Source organism: Schistocerca americana, chromosome 5, assembly GCF_021461395.2.
Source record: "Schistocerca americana isolate TAMUIC-IGC-003095 chromosome 5, iqSchAmer2.1, whole genome shotgun sequence".
NCBI lineage: Eukaryota > Metazoa > Arthropoda > Insecta > Orthoptera > Acrididae > Schistocerca > Schistocerca americana.
Genome location: NC_060123.1, coordinates 519844792 through 519862950, shown reverse-complemented (window position 1 = coordinate 519862950; position 18159 = coordinate 519844792). Strand labels below are relative to the sequence as shown.

Below are 18159 nucleotides of genomic sequence, written 5' to 3'. Positions count from 1 at the left end.
ATTAAAGAGTAAAAATGCTCTAGATTGTATCTGTCTCTTTCTTCAACTAATTGATTTCTTGTAGGTAATTTTTTAATAGATCAGGATTTAGTAACAGTTGTAGTATTAAAGTTTTGACTGTTAAAGCCACACAAAAGTGACAATCAAAACTTAATTGTTGTTCACACCTATCATATGACAATGCTAGTCTTTTTAAGAATACAGAAGCAAACACTGTTGCAACCGCAGTCCTCCTTTCTCAGGTGTAAAGATTAGACTGCTGCCACTATGGCAGGAGCTTCACATCTCTTTTTGACAATATTTTCAAATTCAAGCACATTTAGTAACGCATAAATGGAAATTCAAAATACAGCAACAGTAAGTATATGAACTTATTACCAGTCAGTCATTTATAGTAATTATTTTTACATGGATAAGGTGAGGGGTTTGCACAGAAAAGATTTTATTTTTCTGCTGCACCTATGTGAAAGTTAAAAACAACAGATACAAATACATATATAAAAAATTTATTTGTACAAATAACAAATGACAGTGCCTGGGCTGCCATTTTTACTTTCACTGTCTTTAAAACCACCACGCCACATTTATTATCTGTTTAATTTAAACAGAATAATCACACAATATAGCAGTCCTAAATGAAAAACCTATTTCTCTTTCAAATGGCTCACTCCATAAATTTCACGCTGCCTCACCTTCTTCCTTCCTTTTTTCTTTATCTTTCTTCTTTTTTTTCTTTTTCTCCTTAGTAGGTTCCTGAAACAAAACACCATAAAGGACTTACACATTTGTATAATTAATGATATTTTTATAGTGTGTCCTCTTGTGGGTGTTAGATCAGCTTTTTAGACTGCTGAGCCCAAATCATTCGTACCTTAATAAAGATCTTCCACGTTTTTACAGCCAACGCTCCCAAATGCAATATTGTAGAGCACTGCCTCAGAAAAAGAGAACTAATAGTTATCATAAATTCATGGAAATTCAGAAATAATGGACATAAATACTTGATTTGGAGAAAAAAAGTTCAGTAACATATTTGGTAACCTGTTGGCAGCATTGCAACTAATACTGTAAGAATCTCATCTCGTGGAGTGAAAGTACCACTGGTAAGTGTGCTGATAAATAAGAATAGGATGCTTCACAATATTCTTTTCAACAATTACTTTATCTAAATAGTACAATAGCAGACAGTTACAGCATGTCACAGCAGCCTCTCTCGGGATATGTATAGTTTACACCTTGAGGAAAGCAACTGTAATACTCTTAGAAATCTGTCATTTGAGTATTAAAGCATTTTAAATCATGATGTAGCTATACAAACAAGGATTTTAATCCTTTCACCAGTCAGAAAATTCCATGTGCTTTCTTTAATGACAATATTCTAAACGACTCAAAAAAGAAACACTTCCCGACTGCTGACAACTAATTCATTTTTAAAAATGCAAGTTAACCTTGAGCCTACCAAGTGGGGAAAGTCAAGAACCGAATACTATATTTTTTCTTATTTTGACACGAAATCGGTGGTTGTACTTAATGACACTTTCTCTTATTTTCAGATACACTTGTTACCTCACGTCTCTTGTGTTGGTTACATAACTAAGAGATTAAGATGAGAACTTATTTTTCAGGATATGATTTGTCTTCATTCCACTGGTGTGCCTGATCTATGGAAAATGTCTGTCTTTGTCATCCCATAAACACTTTGCATATTTGTGACAAATGCAAGGGGCAAACAAGGAACTGTTTCATTGTTGGTAAAATACACATTATTGAAAAATTATCATAAGAACTGTGCCACAGGAATTGTTATAAAATATTTCATGTCACCAAATTAATTATGCCACTAACAAACATTTCAGTACCTTCAACACTGGCAGTATGACTAGTTGTTTTGTCCAACTTCGTTTAGTTTATTATTTGGCACTTATCTGAGACTTCAGAGTCTTCGTTGCAGCATGCCTGAATAAAATAATCTCCATTTTCAAATCACGTCAATTTGAATAAAATTCTCGAGCTTTTGAGGGCTCTCTCTGCCATCAGTAAAATCACTGACTGCCATTTTGGCATGGTTTTCCACTTATATAAGTGAAATTGCAGCCTCTAACACCAATCAGAGAGGGTAAAAACAACACATATGTGGAAAGTGAGTTTGGCAGCTCATAGCAGCTCCAGCCCACCAGGGACCAAGTGACATCAGGTGATGTGAGGGGCCGGAGCCACATTTGAAACTGCCATTTCTGCCTCTATACAAGCATCAAGCATCTGTCTTTGCTTCCTCTCGACATCCGAAGCTCACCCCCCACACCCTACGAACTGGATATCCCGGGGTCTCAGTTAAAATTGTTGCTTATTATTCATTTCCCAGTCGCGGAATATTCCAAAATGTTGACACATGAGCCAAAACTCCCATGTTTTCAAACTGCATTTGTGCCCATTTTCCAAACAGTGCTGGACATGGCCAACTTGTGCTCACTTTGTTTAATATGCTGCTTGTACTCGATACAACATTGTGCAACTGTGCAAACCTGTGATCTACATAGATGTTATCGCATTTGCAATGGACACCATATATATTAGACACACAAAGGACTGTGTCGTCTTTGACAGGGTGCAGACACTTCGTATCTTGGCGGCTGAACGGAACACCGGTCTAAATCCATGTCTCTGTAGCACACACCCTAACTTGATGCTCCTTCTCCAACATTATGGCAGGAAAGCAGCTGGCTTGGCCTCTTCTGCTGATTCATCTTTGGTGGCACCTGAAAGTGTTTGCAATGTCTCTCTTGTTATAACCATTCTCTCTGGATACACGTCTCAAGTGCTGCAATTCAGACTGTAGGTGATTGTCATCAGAAATAACTTTTGCTCCATGTATTAAGATGTTTAAGACCTCTTTCTTGTGTATGGGTTGGTGAAACCTATGGGTGTTGACGGATTGATTAGTGTGTGTCAGTTTCCTGTATACTGAATGACCAAGCCGGCCTCCTGCCTTTTGCAAACTAAAACATACAAGAACGGTAGCTTCCCATCCTTCTCCACCTTGATGGTAAATTTAATGTTGGAATGGACACTGTTAATGCAATCAATGAACTGCTGCAGTGAACTTTCACTGTGAGGCAATATCAGGATGGTGTCTTCAACATACCTTAGGAAGCAAGATGGACGCAATGCCGCAAAGTTCAGAGCAAACTCCTCAAAGTGCTCCATGCAGAAATTCACTACTGCCAGAGACAATGGTGATCCCATCGATCCCATCACTGTGCCATCCATCATTTCATAATATTCATTGCAATACAAGAAGTCTGTTGTCATTCAAATATGATGGAACAACTTGACACTTCCAGGTGGAAACTGTGGGGCCAAAATATCTAGTGTATCCTGAACTGGCACCCTTGTAAAAAGTGATAATGTCCAGGCTAACCATTACATCATTTTGGCCTATTTTCATTTTCTTGAGTATTTCAACATGGTGTTTATATTGTTTCAGTTTTGGCACTAATAATCCTGCAAAATGTTTTGCCAGTCTGTAGGTGGGCAAACTGATTGCACTAACAATGTGTGTAAGGGGGACATTTTCTTTGTGTATCTTCAGCAATAAATAAAGCCTGGGAGGTCTTGCAGTACAAGGCCTTAATTTCTTAACCACCTTTTCTGGTAACCCGCAGTCTTTTAATAACTTCACTGTCTTTCTGATGATGGCCTGTGTCGGACTGCGACTAAGCTTCCGGTTTAAGTCATCTAATAAATGTAGTACCTTCAGTGTTCAGAACCACGGTGTCATTTCCTTTGTCAGATGACAAGACAGTCAAGTTGTCATTCCCATGCAATAAGTGTAAGCCACATCATTCCTATTGGCTAATATTAGATTTCGGTGGCTTAGCTTTCATTAGTATACGGCTGGAGGTTAGTCTGACATCCTCAGCTGCAATCACAACCTATATGCAGAAAACCGCGGCAGCCCCAGCAATCATAGGTTTTACTCCTAACAACAATGGCAGAGACAGCCATCAAAAGCTCGGGAATTTTATTTCAATAGACGTGGTTTGAAAACTGAGAAGATTTTATTCACTGATCTGAGGTGTTAAAAGTGTTGTTTGTGTTACTGAAACAAAAATGTCATAAAGGTACCACAACATGTATGACCTAAATAACCCAGAGAACCTTAGTGAAGTAATTTCCATGACACAGAATGATAGTGATAGCGAAGAACTAAATAATAACATTGAATCAGAATCTTCAGGAAATGAGTATGTGTTAGAGGTAATAGAAGAAATAGCAGATGAAATAGGAAATAGTGTTGATGATGATGATGATAATATACCAAGTGATAAAAATCTTATAAGTAAAAATGGAAGATCTTGGTCGATAAATCCACGAAAAGCTACGCATCAATCAGTTCATAATAATATTGAAGTGCTTCCAGGAGTTACAGGAGCATCTAGTGGAGCTAAATCAGCAAGTGAAGCTTTCAAGTAGTTCTTTGACAACAGCATTTTAAGAACTCCTTGTGGACTTCACCAACAAAAAGGTATACAGGTATTATGAGGAATGAAATGCAAGATATCCAGAAAAAGAAGAAACAATGGTTGCCGAAAGATGTTGATGAAATGTACTCATATTTTGGAGTGCTGATAACTGCGCGTGTTCAGAAAATTAAACAGGAGTCTATAGAACTGTTGTGGATCACAGATGCTATGTACAAAGGAGACATTTTCCTTGCTTCAATGTCTCAAATTTGATTTCAGCAGTCGTCTATGTTCATCAGATTTGATGACATCACTACAAGAAACAAAAGGAGAAAAAATGATGAACGTGCTGCTATCTGAGACAATGTCAAATTGTTTGTCAACCAACTCAAGTCAAATTACAATCCTCATTCATATGTTTCAATACATAAACAATTTTTCTCTTTCTGAGGGTTATATGAAGTCGAAACTTACGTAGAGTGTGTAAGTATGGGCTTTTGTTGATGCTGAATCAAATTATGCACTGAGCTTGCAAGAGTACACTGGAAAAGAAGGGAGTGCTCAAGAAGAAAAAAAATAAATAAATAAAATAAATTAAGGACAAAGCATCAAGCTGGATCTAACTAGCTGTCCCAGAGCAGGTTACAGCATCACTACCAATTTTTTTTATGTATCTTCCAATTGCAATTTAATGTTGCAAGAGAATCAATGAGGAAGAATAAGCAAAAAATACCTGAAGCTTTGTTACCAAACCCTATAAAGAAAGTAATATCATCTGTCTTTTTCATCTTTTTTATAATGTGGTTACTTTGTTGTACATGTCCCAGTGCTTTGACTTTGTAGTACTGAGCATAACAACATAAATGTAGGAGGTGACACTGAAAGCTACAAATCAAACATAATTTTGCTTTATAGCACAATCAAAGAGGATGTAGATACAACGGACAAGATGTTAATGAATATTCTTTGAAAAGAACCACAAGAAGATGGCCTTACTTCTTATTTCTCAACATTGTCGACATAGGATATTTGAATGCTTATATGTTATGGAAAAAGAAAATCAAATTCTTCCATGAAGTTCTATGCAAGAGAGGAGAAATTTTCTGCTGAATGTTGGCAAGGATTTGAATAGCCCAGAGGACATACGAAGATGATAACTGTAATCAAAAAAGTCTTGTTCGAGAACCTGGGGTACGGGAAGACAATATAGTGAACCTCCCACTGAACTCCAGCTTTCAAAAAGACGCCGATGTCAGCTGAGTCCAAGAAAGTTTGACAGAAAGTTTAGTATATCCCGTGAGATATACAAAAAAGAACGTGCATAAAACATTCAAAAAAAATTACAAAAACTGCTTGTGTTCCATGCAGTGACAACAAAAAAGTAGACAAATGCTTGGTAAACCTTAAATTTTGTATTCACAGCCACAGCATTGTAGCCTTCATTAATTGTTTAAATGTGTAATATTAACAAAAAAAGTTCATGTTGCTTAAGTAAAGTTTTCTGTTACAGTTTGCAGTCATTTCTATTCAAAAATCACTATTATACTGATTAGAATCTAGCTGCACTAATTTTGTGATTTGAAGTTGTCACATTCACTGTCATCGAATTGTTGGAAAGATATGTTAGAAGCTAATTAATAAATTTTTATGTGCACTCAAAATATTTATTTTTATATTAACAAAAATTGTTAGGTATACCAGGGACCTGAATCATGTCCTGCTGAAATGAGGTCCATTCTATACAACAGGAGAAGGAAGCATCTGCCTCCTCCTCCCCCCCCCCCCCCCCTTCCAAAGAGGTTTGTCTTTTAATCGTTTAAAGACAACACAGAGTAAGCTAACTACTTGCTTCTGAAGCTGCTGTTTATTTAAGTCCTTACTATTGAAGAATCATCAGTTGTTAACACCAACCACGAGCCTGGAATTTTGTTGGGTAACACTTGCTACACAAACTACTGCAATTTGAGTAGTTTACAAAGCTGTGGAATTTTATCTTATCTTTTCTTCTGTCAAAAGCAAATCCATCCCCATAGTTCAATATATTCTACACTGGAAAATAACAGATGCAACACGTACAAGCATTTGAAAGATGCTATTTGTCTCTCACAGCTTGAAGAATTGGGTTTTGAATTTAGAACATGAGAAAAGCAAATTTCAATAACTATGGGATTATTTACTTTATTTCAGTAAGCAAGGAGGACAACTGATTTAGACCAGGACTATATTAGCTTGGAGATATTCAAAAGAAGAGCTCTGAAGCAGCTACAAAAATGAGATACAGCAGTATAGTTAAGACTATTAAAATGAACACAAATCAGTCAAAGAAAGAGTGGATAATGTGACAAGTGGCAGATAATTAAAATGTATGCTGAAACTACCACACAATTTGCACCAAGCAATTGTTGGTCTCTTCTCCAAGAAAGGGGTGACCTGGCTTCAAGCACATTCAAATTTCATCATCTCTCCTGATTAGTAATGAGGCAGTATTTCAAAGCTAGGCTACTAATCCCACAAACAGCCTGTAATTATTCTTACCACCCACCACACATCCTCTGTGACAACAAGCCTACAGCATAGAAACTGCACTTCATACCACCATGTCAACCACACAGGTCTTCTTGACAGTGCTCATTTGTCGAATATGAATGTAACTGGTGACTAGCAGCATGAGTACCAGTCTTTGCCTTGACAAATGTCTGCTTGTGTCTGTGTATGTGTATGTGCGGCTGGATATGGGTGTGTGTGCGCGAGTGTATACCTGTCCTTTTTTTCCCCCCCTAAGGTACGTCTTTCCGCTCCCGGGATTGGAATAACTCCTTACCCTCTCCCTTAAAACCCACATCCTTTCGTCTTTCCCTCTCCTTCCCTCTTTCCTGATGAAGCAACCGTTGGTTGCGAAAGCTTGAATTTTGTGTGTATGTTTGTGTTTGTTTGTGTGTCTATCGACCTGCCAGCGCTTTCGTTTGGTAAGTCACATCATCTTTGTTTTTAGATATATTTTACAAGCATAGTTAGACATAAAACAGTTGTGGATGTTATAGGTGTGTTTTTCTCTTGGACATATTGATTGAACTGCTCTAAGAATGTTCAAGAAGCTTAGACATGTGAGTGATGGACGGACTGCATTTTAGATGCTACATTGCTATCATGATTAAAATCTATTGACATAAATCCAAGGAAACAACAGACCCATTACCCTACTATTTGCAGGCAATTCATGAAAACCTACTTAAATGGTATGAAATGACACAGAATGCTACTGCTGAGGAAACAAAATATAATGGATCTGAAAACCTAACAGAAGCCTTTTATATTGAATCAAATGTACTTACGGCCTGCAACAGAAGTATTTAACAAGTCTCATTCTACGCATAGTCCATATCAATTCAGGCAGGCTAGGAAAAAATCTTACCTTCATAGTCTCGGACATTATCGAATTTAACATATGTTAAAATGAAGGACTAAGTAAGGAACACATTTTTTGTTTTCTCAAAAAAACACTGTTCCGAGATACAGCCCTCCAAAGATGACACTGCACATACCATTTTGAAGACGCAAATTTTGGAAAAAAATTTAAAATGCTGTATCTCTGGAACAATTCTAGATATTTTGTTGTTTTTTTTTTTTTTTTTTTTTTTTTTTTTTTTTTTTAAAGATAACTGCTTTATGATTACAAAGAAAACTTCCATTTGGATTTATCTGTCAAAACTCTTTTACTACAGTGTTCTGAACTTTCTTTACAATTTATAGGATTTTTTTTTTTTTTTTTTTTTTTCAAAAACACCAGGCCACAAAATTTTGATTTTTTCCTGTTGGTTAGTGCCATATAGTTCTACATTCTCTGAAAAGGAGAGCTTCCACTTTTAGATGGTACAGGTTTTATAAACAATTGCAATTTTTGCCATACATAAAACCTGTTTTATTACCACATTATTACATAACAGGCTCATAAAAATCAAAACCTAGCCTTCTTTAACATAATTTTAGTTTTGAAAGATGAGTAAGAGACTCACGTTTTAAGCATTTTAAATGGTTCCGAAATGTATGTGAAATATCCAAAGACTTAAAGGTTTCAATTTATACAACTTCTGTGGACTCTGTTTTGTACTGAAATTAGCCAGTCAATTAATTAAAAATGTGTTCCACTGCTTCAGTATCTCCCTTTGACGAGTGATGCCTTCCTAATGAACCAAAAGGAAGTGGAGCACTTACAATCTTCAAAACATTGTGAACAGGAAGTGAGCACTGATGGCATTGTTGCTGTCCTCTAGCTGATAACCTATATAAAGCAGCTGGTTCATGTGGTAGCATGAAGTTCACTACAATTTCGTTTAACTCATAACTGGTGTCTATTATCTCTGCCACCACTCACAGTCACACACACCACAAACATACCCCTTCTCAGGTTGTGAATATGAATATTATCCTGCTGTTTCTGAGGTGTTCGCCGAATGAATGAAATTTCTTCTTACATGCTCTTTAAAGTGCATGCATTATAAGTTCGTCAATCACTTTGAGTCCAAAAATGTGTCTTCTGAATTCCTTTCACAGGAGTAGTTTGTTTGGACCATTCTTTTTTCTACTCACAGAGTTCTTCGATTTCCTCTTTGGACAAAAGAATGAGGGCTGTGGATGTGTAAGATTTCACGACTCTCGTAGAATCCTCAGCATTCCGAATCACAGCTGTATTGATCTGGAAGGATTATGTTTTGTAGCATGGTACTTCAGCAAGCCTCCAACACCATCACAAGGCCCCTTCCCATGACCAGTACCACTGCATACCCGGTCAGTTGGCAGAAGTGATTTACTCAATTCAAACAGCTGGTAATAATTTTTAAAATGGCTAGGAGCACCATCAGAAATGATGATGATCTTGTCTGTGCCTGTTTAGAGTTGAAGAATTTTGCGCATTGCTAGTAAAGCATGTGCTGAGTCATGTCCTGTGTCCTCACTTATAACTGCACCACTTGTGGTCTTGTTTTGGAAATATGTCACTCCAGTAAAAAGTGAAACCTGGTCATTACTCCAATGATACCCTTGTACTTCTTTTGGGAGAATTACAGTTCAGTTCTCAGCAAAATCACAGTGAAGCACTAAACATAGCTCTTCAGCCTGTACACACCCTTTCACTTCTGCACTGTGTTGTTGCAATTTCTTCAGATGCTGGTGTGTTACTGCTTTCACTGACCATTTACCAAGTTCATCAATGAAACTGTCAAAGGCAACAGTTTTCCTAATTAGTTTATTTTGCTCTAATGTCGCATATGTAATTTCTGCAGAGTTATCTGCTACGTCTTCCAGGCCAAGTGTTTGTAAAGACAGTCCTCCCTTTCCAGGGCAGTCACCACATTCTTGAAACAAACAAGTCTCTCTCTTTATGTCCCAGACTACTAATGACTTCACATGCTCAACCAAGGTGTCATACGTCACATGTTCTGGTAAGTTCTTCAAAGTTACCACACAAAGTTCAAAATTCACACAGTTCACACCTAAACAGACATCTAAATGGGTGTGGAACTATCCACTCAGTTTGTAGTACATAAAATTTTGATCTTCCAAGATTTGAAGTTGTATAGTTGCTCTTATAAACTGCAGAAGTTTCTTTAATGCTGCGAGTCATGTACCTCTTCACATTCACAACTATTTTACCTTTAACTGTTACAGTTATAGTGTCTTTTTTGTTGTCACTCTGGTTAGAACAAACCCATTTATCTCAAGAGTTCTGCACTATCTGAACTTGAGATGCTTCTACAGCATGACCAAAATAGTGATCTGGTCTTCCAAAGACTCCTTTTACAGACCTCACATTTCTTGATTTGTCTACCATGTACTTTGATACTGATGGAACATGGTTCAAAAATGTTCTCTTTGAAAATGTCTCTAGAATAATAGTTAAAACTTGCATTTTTTCACTGCAGGATGCACAATATTCAACAGCTGAATTGATATTTATGAAAAATTCCTGGCAAGAGGTGCAAGAGTGCTTTGGTTCATTTTCTTCTGAAGATGGAATTTCTACTTTGAAGAGTGTGGTCAGTTTTGCTGTATTGTTCATCCATAGCTTTAGTAAGTTCTCTGCGCTTTCTTGATGCATAGAGCTTATGACTCTACTTCACTGACCACAGATTCTTAACAGGACTAACACCTACCTCTGTAGTAGGGTATTTAATTCTTCCTCTACTGATGCAAAATCTGTATCATTTACACCATCGGAGGCTTCACCTTGTTCAGATACTATCTGTATTTTTTTTTTTTTTTTTTTTGTATCACTCTTTTATGGATATGCAAATAGCACACTTCACTCTCCTGTGGCCACCGTCAGAAGACATTTACACCAGTCCTTTTCACGAAACACACTGCAACTGTATCAACCGGCAAATTCCTCGCGAAAACACAGAACTCACTGGATGGTCTAAGATTTCTTAGAATCAGCTTCAGTAAACAAATTAACACTAAACAACTACAATGCAGAAATCCGCAATGAACAACCATGACAAAGAAACTACAACAAAGTGTAAGAAATATCTGCAACAATGAACGTGAAAAGAAATAACTGCAACAAAGACAACAGAAATGAACACTGTAACAAAGAAATTAGTAAGAAAACTTCAGTGAAGACACATTACCCCTGAACGTTAAAAAAAAAAATGCTTTTTAAAAATAAAATCTGTCCAACTTAAAAGTGGAAACTCTCCTTTACATAGAATATAGTACTACATGGTACTAATCCACAGAAAAAAATCTAACTTTTCTGGATTGGCATTTTCAAAACAAAAATTTTTTCTGTAAATTATAAAAAAAATTCAAAAGGTGACAGTAAAAGAACTTTGTTTGACAGATATGTCCAAGCAGAGGATACCATTGTAATCATTAAGCAATTATCTTTATATATATAATTTAAAAAAAAATTTAAAAAAAAGAGAAGACGACATTATTCCTCTAATTCTTACAATTCTGCTCATCGTGCTGTTTACTACATTAACTAGAATTGTACTGTACCTTTACAACACCAAGCACATTTGTCAAATGAGGGACCTCAAATAATTACAAAAAAAGAAAACTGACACCTTTTTCCATTTTTCCTCCCCCCCCTATTCTTCTCCAAATACTACCTATAATCTAACTGGATGTACAGCCCTACAGCTTCTGTTAATCTTTTAACTGTTGAGGCATTCTCACATAGACGGAAGAGAAGTCAAACAATGGAAAATCCAGGATGGAATGTAACAACACGAGAGAAGGAAAGTTACCACTCACCATATAGCGGAGACGCTGAGCCGCGATAGGCACAATAAAAAGATTGACACAATCATAGCTTTCGGCCATTAATGCCTTTATCAGCAGTATACACACACACACACACACACACACACACACACACAAAAGCGCAACTTGCGCACACATCAGCAGTCTCAGAGAGCTGAAACTATACTCTGGAAGTGGCCCCTGCCCCCCTCCTTTTTTTTTTTTTTGTTACAACACCAGGCAAATTTGTCAAATTAGAGAGTTTCAGCTCTCTGAGACTGCAGATGTGTGCGCAAGTTGCGCTTGTGTGTGTGTGTGTGTGTGTGTGCGCACGCGTGTATGTAGGTGTGTCTACTGCTGACAAAGGCCTTAATGGCCGAAAGCTATGATTATGTGAATCTTTTTATTGTGTCTACCGCAGCTCAGCATCTCTGCTATATGGTGAGTATCAACTTTCCTTCTCTCGTATTGTTAGATGGAAGAGAAGCATAGACATGTAAATATACATGCAATATCATTAACAAGTAAGTACTCCATTACTTCTAATGATCGAGCTGGAGTGTAGTTTCACTTTAAACAGAATTATGAGGGATACCAATCTCAGTGTCACAACTATCTGATATGACATCACTTACACAATACCTAACAGAACTGATAATACACAGATGGGTCAAACCAATGACAGAGAAAATGCACACTGCATTTCTACCCAGACATCACGTGTCACTGAACTTGCCGAATGCATACTACCTGATAAATTTCCTGCATTCCAAAACCCACGGAAGGCCACAGCGGACATGCTACAGGGTCTTTCTGATCCATTTAGGACAGCGTTATTTTACTGTGGTACGTAAGACCCTCACCAAAATTCAAAAGTCATACTGTAATTGCTTTATTCTAGTATCAGGAAAGTGTTCTACCAGGCAGAAAGCAAATTTAAATTGGAAATATAATTTCTTTTTAGTGATTTGTGAGGCTTTGCAAGATATTGTAACAAATATGAATGAGGTGCACTGAAGTAACTCACGTAATTTACAAAACTGTTTCACATGGAGAAATGGGAATTATATACCACAGTGCAGATTACAATAGTTTCACAATTGCCATGCTCTATGTTACCTTTGTAGTGCAGGAAAGCTATGTCCTCTTGCATGTGTGTCTTGATATACGTGTGTTTTAACTGTGGCAAAAGACTGTCCCCAGAAACTTAGTGAGTTTTTATTCTTATCTACATTCCTGTTACTCAGTGTGGGAGAAGTGAACTGTCCAAATACATAATTACATTTCATTCTGCATGGTTCACAATTTTAGAATTACAAAATACTAACCTCTGTACTAGCCTCTAACCCTTCTGCAGCTTGTGCTGTTTCCTCTGCACTTTCTAGCTCCAGTTTGGGCTTCTTTTTCTTCTTCTTTTTCTTCTCTTTTTTTACTTTCTCAGTAGACGCTCCTGATTTATCTAGGTCACTCTGCAAACTCGAACTGCTTGTACTCAATGTTCGCTGCAAATAAAATGATGTAATTAGCCATTTAATATACCAGCATTATCTGATTTTGGTTCTATAGCATATTTAGTTAATCAATGTTTTAGTCTTCTGGATAATTCCTGTGCATATAAGTCATTGTACATTTAAGAGCAGCTAAACGCTACTTATGTATATACTGATGAAACATACTAAAGTAACATTTGGAACTACAGAGCACTATTTCATTACACCAACCCAGACTTTCAGGTGTATGGGCCCAGAGGAAGAGTAAACATGCCAACAATAGACTGAATATATAATGCCCAATGAATCATTACAATAGTTAGTTGGGCAGATTTTGCTTGAAGAAAGATGACGTAATGCAGTGCAAGACAAAGTTTCCATCAGACCTGTGAGATCAATCCCCTCTACAGGATCAGCGTCCAAGCTACACCTTTACACGATCACCATATGTTATTATGAAGCTTATTACATTATCTTTGTATTGTGAACAGCAACATCTTGTCATGTATACAATGTTTGTGTATTACTGTAGTCCGCAACTGATCAACTTTACAGGAAAGTACCTATTCCTCCACAAAGCAGAGTGAAATTGATGTCCAACATTCCAATGAATTATGTTCAGGTCTCTGTATGCTGTATTAGTGAAGTGACAAACATGAATGTTAATTGTTTTGATAGTGTACAAGTCACAGCTGAAATACACACAAGATTTTCATACAGTTAATACTGCTGTACTCTGAAGATCTAATATATCAGTCTGATGGTGCTGAATTGGGGAGAAAGGTAGCTACTCAGCTAAAGTTGTAACTCATCATTTCAGGTCATACCTGCGGGCCTGTTCAGTTCACTATTATAGACACCAGGTCTATTTTCCAGTATGCATGGAACATGAGCTATTCTCCAGAGGTGATGGGGGTCATTCTTTAAATAATCCTTAAAATGGGTTTTGGTTGAAGCCTACTATGCTAGTGAAGGGGTAGCGACTTTCTCATGATGGCATAGGGTGGAGACGCTTTGTGTGTGTGTGTGTGTGTGTGTGTGTGTGTGTGTGTGTGTGTGTGTGTGCGTGTTTTACTGAAACTAGCAAACAGACTTCATCAGAAAGCTTACCGTATTTACTCGAATCTAAACCGCACTTTTTTCTGGTTTTTGTAATGCAAAAAACCGCCTGCGGCTTAGAATCGAGTGCAAAGCAAGCGGAAGTTCTGAAAAATGTTGGTGTATGCCGCCACAACTAACTTCTGCCGTCGAATATATGTAGCGCTACACAGGCATGCTTTGTAGGCACAAAGATAAATACTGGCACCAAATCCTCTGCGTCAGTAAATAAATTTAAAAAAAGGTGGAAGACGAGCTTTTTTCTCCACCCCGAGTTTCGACCACTGCATTTTCATACATTATCCAATGAAGTAAATACAAATTCCGTATTGTTCATCTTCGAATGTAGCAGCACTTCAATGTACTACGTAAATCCGATGGCGACTGGCAAGACTGTTTGGGATGTGTGTCAATGTGGCCAACTTTACTCGTCAATATGGCCAACTCTACATTTTGAATTTTTTCCTACCCGTGAGAAGAGATGGTTGCTAATAGGAACTTTTATGAATTGTGAATCACATGCAGTATTCTCTTCGCCACAAGAATAATACGAATATAAACATTTTGCCATTATTGTTTTGTGTTTGCTGCTATCTCATTTAAATCCTGTGTGCCTAATAAACTACGAAACTAGAGTGAGGCAACAGCAAACGCGGAAGAATATACATATCATGTCATGTTTATATTTGTATTATTCTTATGCCTAATAGTGATACAGTCAGAAATGAAGCACAGCAATTGACTAGATCTAAGACCACTCTAATTTCTGTGCAGAATGTAATGTACTAAAGAGGCGCCTGCAAAGATTTTCAAATGGAGAAATTTTTGTTAAACTCTCGTTCAGCACATATTCTATCATACGCAGTCTGTTATTTGGTTCTTGTTGATCATTATCAAAGAAAGCAGCAGTGTAAGTAACAACAAATAGCAGTCTCTTGCCATTGTTTCGCTAATGAGACGATTCCTCTCTCTCTCTCTCTCTCTCTCTCTCTCTCTCTCTCTCATTTTTTTTAATTTAAAGTGGCGGTAGTGCGCACAAAAGCAAGCCATGCCGCGAGCGGCGACAGGCCGTAAACACGCACTATCGGAATGCGACAAACAATGCATGACACAGTACAGTAATGAATTTTCAGCTTAGAGTGACGCGAACACCTATAACATAGAAAACGGCGCTTATCAGATCAAAGAAAAATAAGCAATCGACTCAAACCAGACGAAGCACATGAAAAAGGAAGGGTACCCGTATAAATACGGACGGAGCGCCTGACGCATAGCAATGGCTACCTGGTAAAGCTTAACTGCTAAGCTTACGACTCGAACCAAACTACTGTAGCTGTATCGTCATTCATTTGACCTAAATTGTGTCTCATATTACAATGGACCAACTTTGTTTCGATTTGGAGATGCGGCCTAAACTTTCTCTCTCCCCTTGAATTTCGAGTCTCAAATTTCAGGTGCGGCTTAGAGTCAAGAAAATTTTTTTCCTTCATTTCAAGTCTCATTTTTCAGGTGTGGCTTAGATTCGAGTGCGGCTTAGATTCGAGTAAATACGGTAGTCTACTTTTATATGTGTGACTACCATTCAACATCTCTCGTGTGGTGAGTACCAATCAATCACAATTCATATTGTTATTAATCACACAATATTATTTCAAGTCCATTTGCAAGCACAAAGGCCTTGGAGAAGAAATTTATTTTGTAAACACTAGACGAAATGTTCAACTCAAAGTAGCAACTGAGACACAAAGTTGAATGACATTACAAACAGAACAGTAAAACCGTACTCGCCGTTGTAAGGAGATGTTGCTCCAAAAATATCGAAAAAGTCATGCGAAATATTTTTAAACATGGGTGGGAGAACAGAGATCTCTCACAGATTACATTATTTCCATCATTTTACAAAGTAGTCCATGACAGTCTGAAGTACAAAATTTTTACGTAATTAAAATTCAGTACATTTCTCTGAGTCAGACTTGCAAAGTCTTCCATTCCCTCATCTTCATTTTTAAACAAGTAATTGTGTCGTTTATTAATAGTATACTAAAGTGCATATTTCAAACAGCACATAGCTCCACATTTTTGCATAGAATATGCTATATTAGTTCAAATATTTGTTTGTGTTTTATTGTTATTTGTTTACGTGGCATGCAGTGGCAAGTTTGCCAGCTGACATATTTACAGCACAGAAAGTACAACATGGAGTTTCCAACACTGCACAGACACGGAAGGGGAGCCTCAAAGGAGGCAACAGTGGGGATCACATTACAAGATCGTATATTAAAAATACAATTCAGATAAAAAGGAGAAGCTATTAGTTTTGTTTTAACTGTACTCAGATATCCACACTTCAAGTACACTAGTAAATCCTCATGTAATAAATGCAATTGTTATACAATACAGTGGAAATTCATTGGAAATATTTCAACCTCTGTCTTCTTTCCGTAAAGAACAACCAATACACTGTCATTCTGGGATAACTAAGACAGTTTTGAGAGAGTTACGAGGGCCGTTCAGAAAGTAACCTCCGGTTGATTTAAAAAAATACACCAAGTTAAATAAAAATATTTTAATATATACATCTTACAACTACATCTTTGCACTATTTTTCTACATAGTCTCCATAGCGATTGAGGCACTTATCGTATCTCTTCACAAGCTTTGAAATTCCTTCTGCATAAAAATCACCCACTTGTGCCTGGAGCCAGCCTGTGACCGCATCTTTGAGCTCTTCGTCGTCATCAAACCGCTGTGACCCGAGCCATTTCTTCAAATGCATGAAGAGGTGATAATCACTTGGCGCCAGGTCTGGGCTGTAAGGTGGATGGTTGATAATGTCCCACTTGAAGGACTCAAGAAGGGCCGTTGTTCTGCGAGCAGAGTGAGGACGGGCGTTATCGTGCAAAAAAACGATACCGGAAGTCAGCGTACCACAGCGTTTGTTCTGTATAGCCCGTCGTAACTTTTTTATTGTTTCACAGTACACGTCTTGATTAATAGTCGTACCACATTCCATGAATTCAACCAACAACACCCCTTTGGCATCCCAAAACACCGTTGCCATCAGTTTTCTGGCAGAAAAATCTTACGAGGCTTTTCTTGGTTTGGTAGGCGAATTTGAATGTGCCCACATCTTTGATTGTTCTTTTGTCTCAGGGTTCACGTACTTAATCCAGGTTTCGTCACCGGTCACAATTCTGTTTAACAATGGTTCTCCTTCGTCCTCATAACGTGACAGAAAGTCTAATGCAGAGGCCATTCTTTGAGTTTTGTGGTGGTCGGTAAGAATTTTGGGCACCCATCGTGCACAGAACTTACGGTAACCCAATCTTGCTGTCACTATCTCGTACAAGAGAGTCTTAGAAATCTGTGGAAAACCAGTAGACAACTCCGACATTGAGAAACGTCGATTTTCACGAACTTTTGCATCAACTGTCTGAACGAGTTCGTCAGTCACCAATGATGGTCTACCACTAATCTCTTCATCATGAACGTTTTCTCGTCCACTTTTAAATAAACGTACCCATTCACGGACAACTCCTTCACTCATAACTCTTGGTCCGTACACGGCACAAAGCTCACGATGAATAGCTGCTGCAGAATATCCTTTGGCTGTAAAAAAACTTAAAAAACCTTATGACAGCACGCACTTCACATTTGGCGGGGTTTTCTATTGCAGCACACATTTCAAACTGCCACAAAAACTAAACTAGCGCAGGTACGACGTTCACTCGACCACGGCTTGATGCCGACTGACCTGTTGAGTGCGTGAACGCACAGATGGCGTCGCTACTCCCCCCACAACCCGCACTGTGACCAATCTGAGGTTACTTTCTGAACCGCCCTCGTACATAAAAGACTCTAAT

The 18159-nt window shown here is 37.7% G+C and overlaps 1 protein-coding gene across 2 annotated transcripts in view; it reads right to left on the bottom strand.

Annotated features, from left to right (window-relative positions):
- Nucleotides 1-490: 490 nt before the first annotated feature.
- Nucleotides 491-18159, bottom strand: part of LOC124615875 (H/ACA ribonucleoprotein complex subunit 4) — a 90531-nt gene continuing 72862 nt past the window's right edge. For both annotated transcript variants that reach the window (XM_047144041.1, XM_047144040.1), the window contains 2 exons: nucleotides 13037-13210; nucleotides 491-753 (listed from right to left, as the gene is read on the bottom strand). In XM_047144041.1, the coding sequence (XP_046999997.1) occupies nucleotides 679-753; nucleotides 13037-13210 (249 nt within the window). In that variant the 3' untranslated portion in view covers nucleotides 491-678. The remainder of the gene's footprint in view (nucleotides 754-13036; nucleotides 13211-18159) is intronic.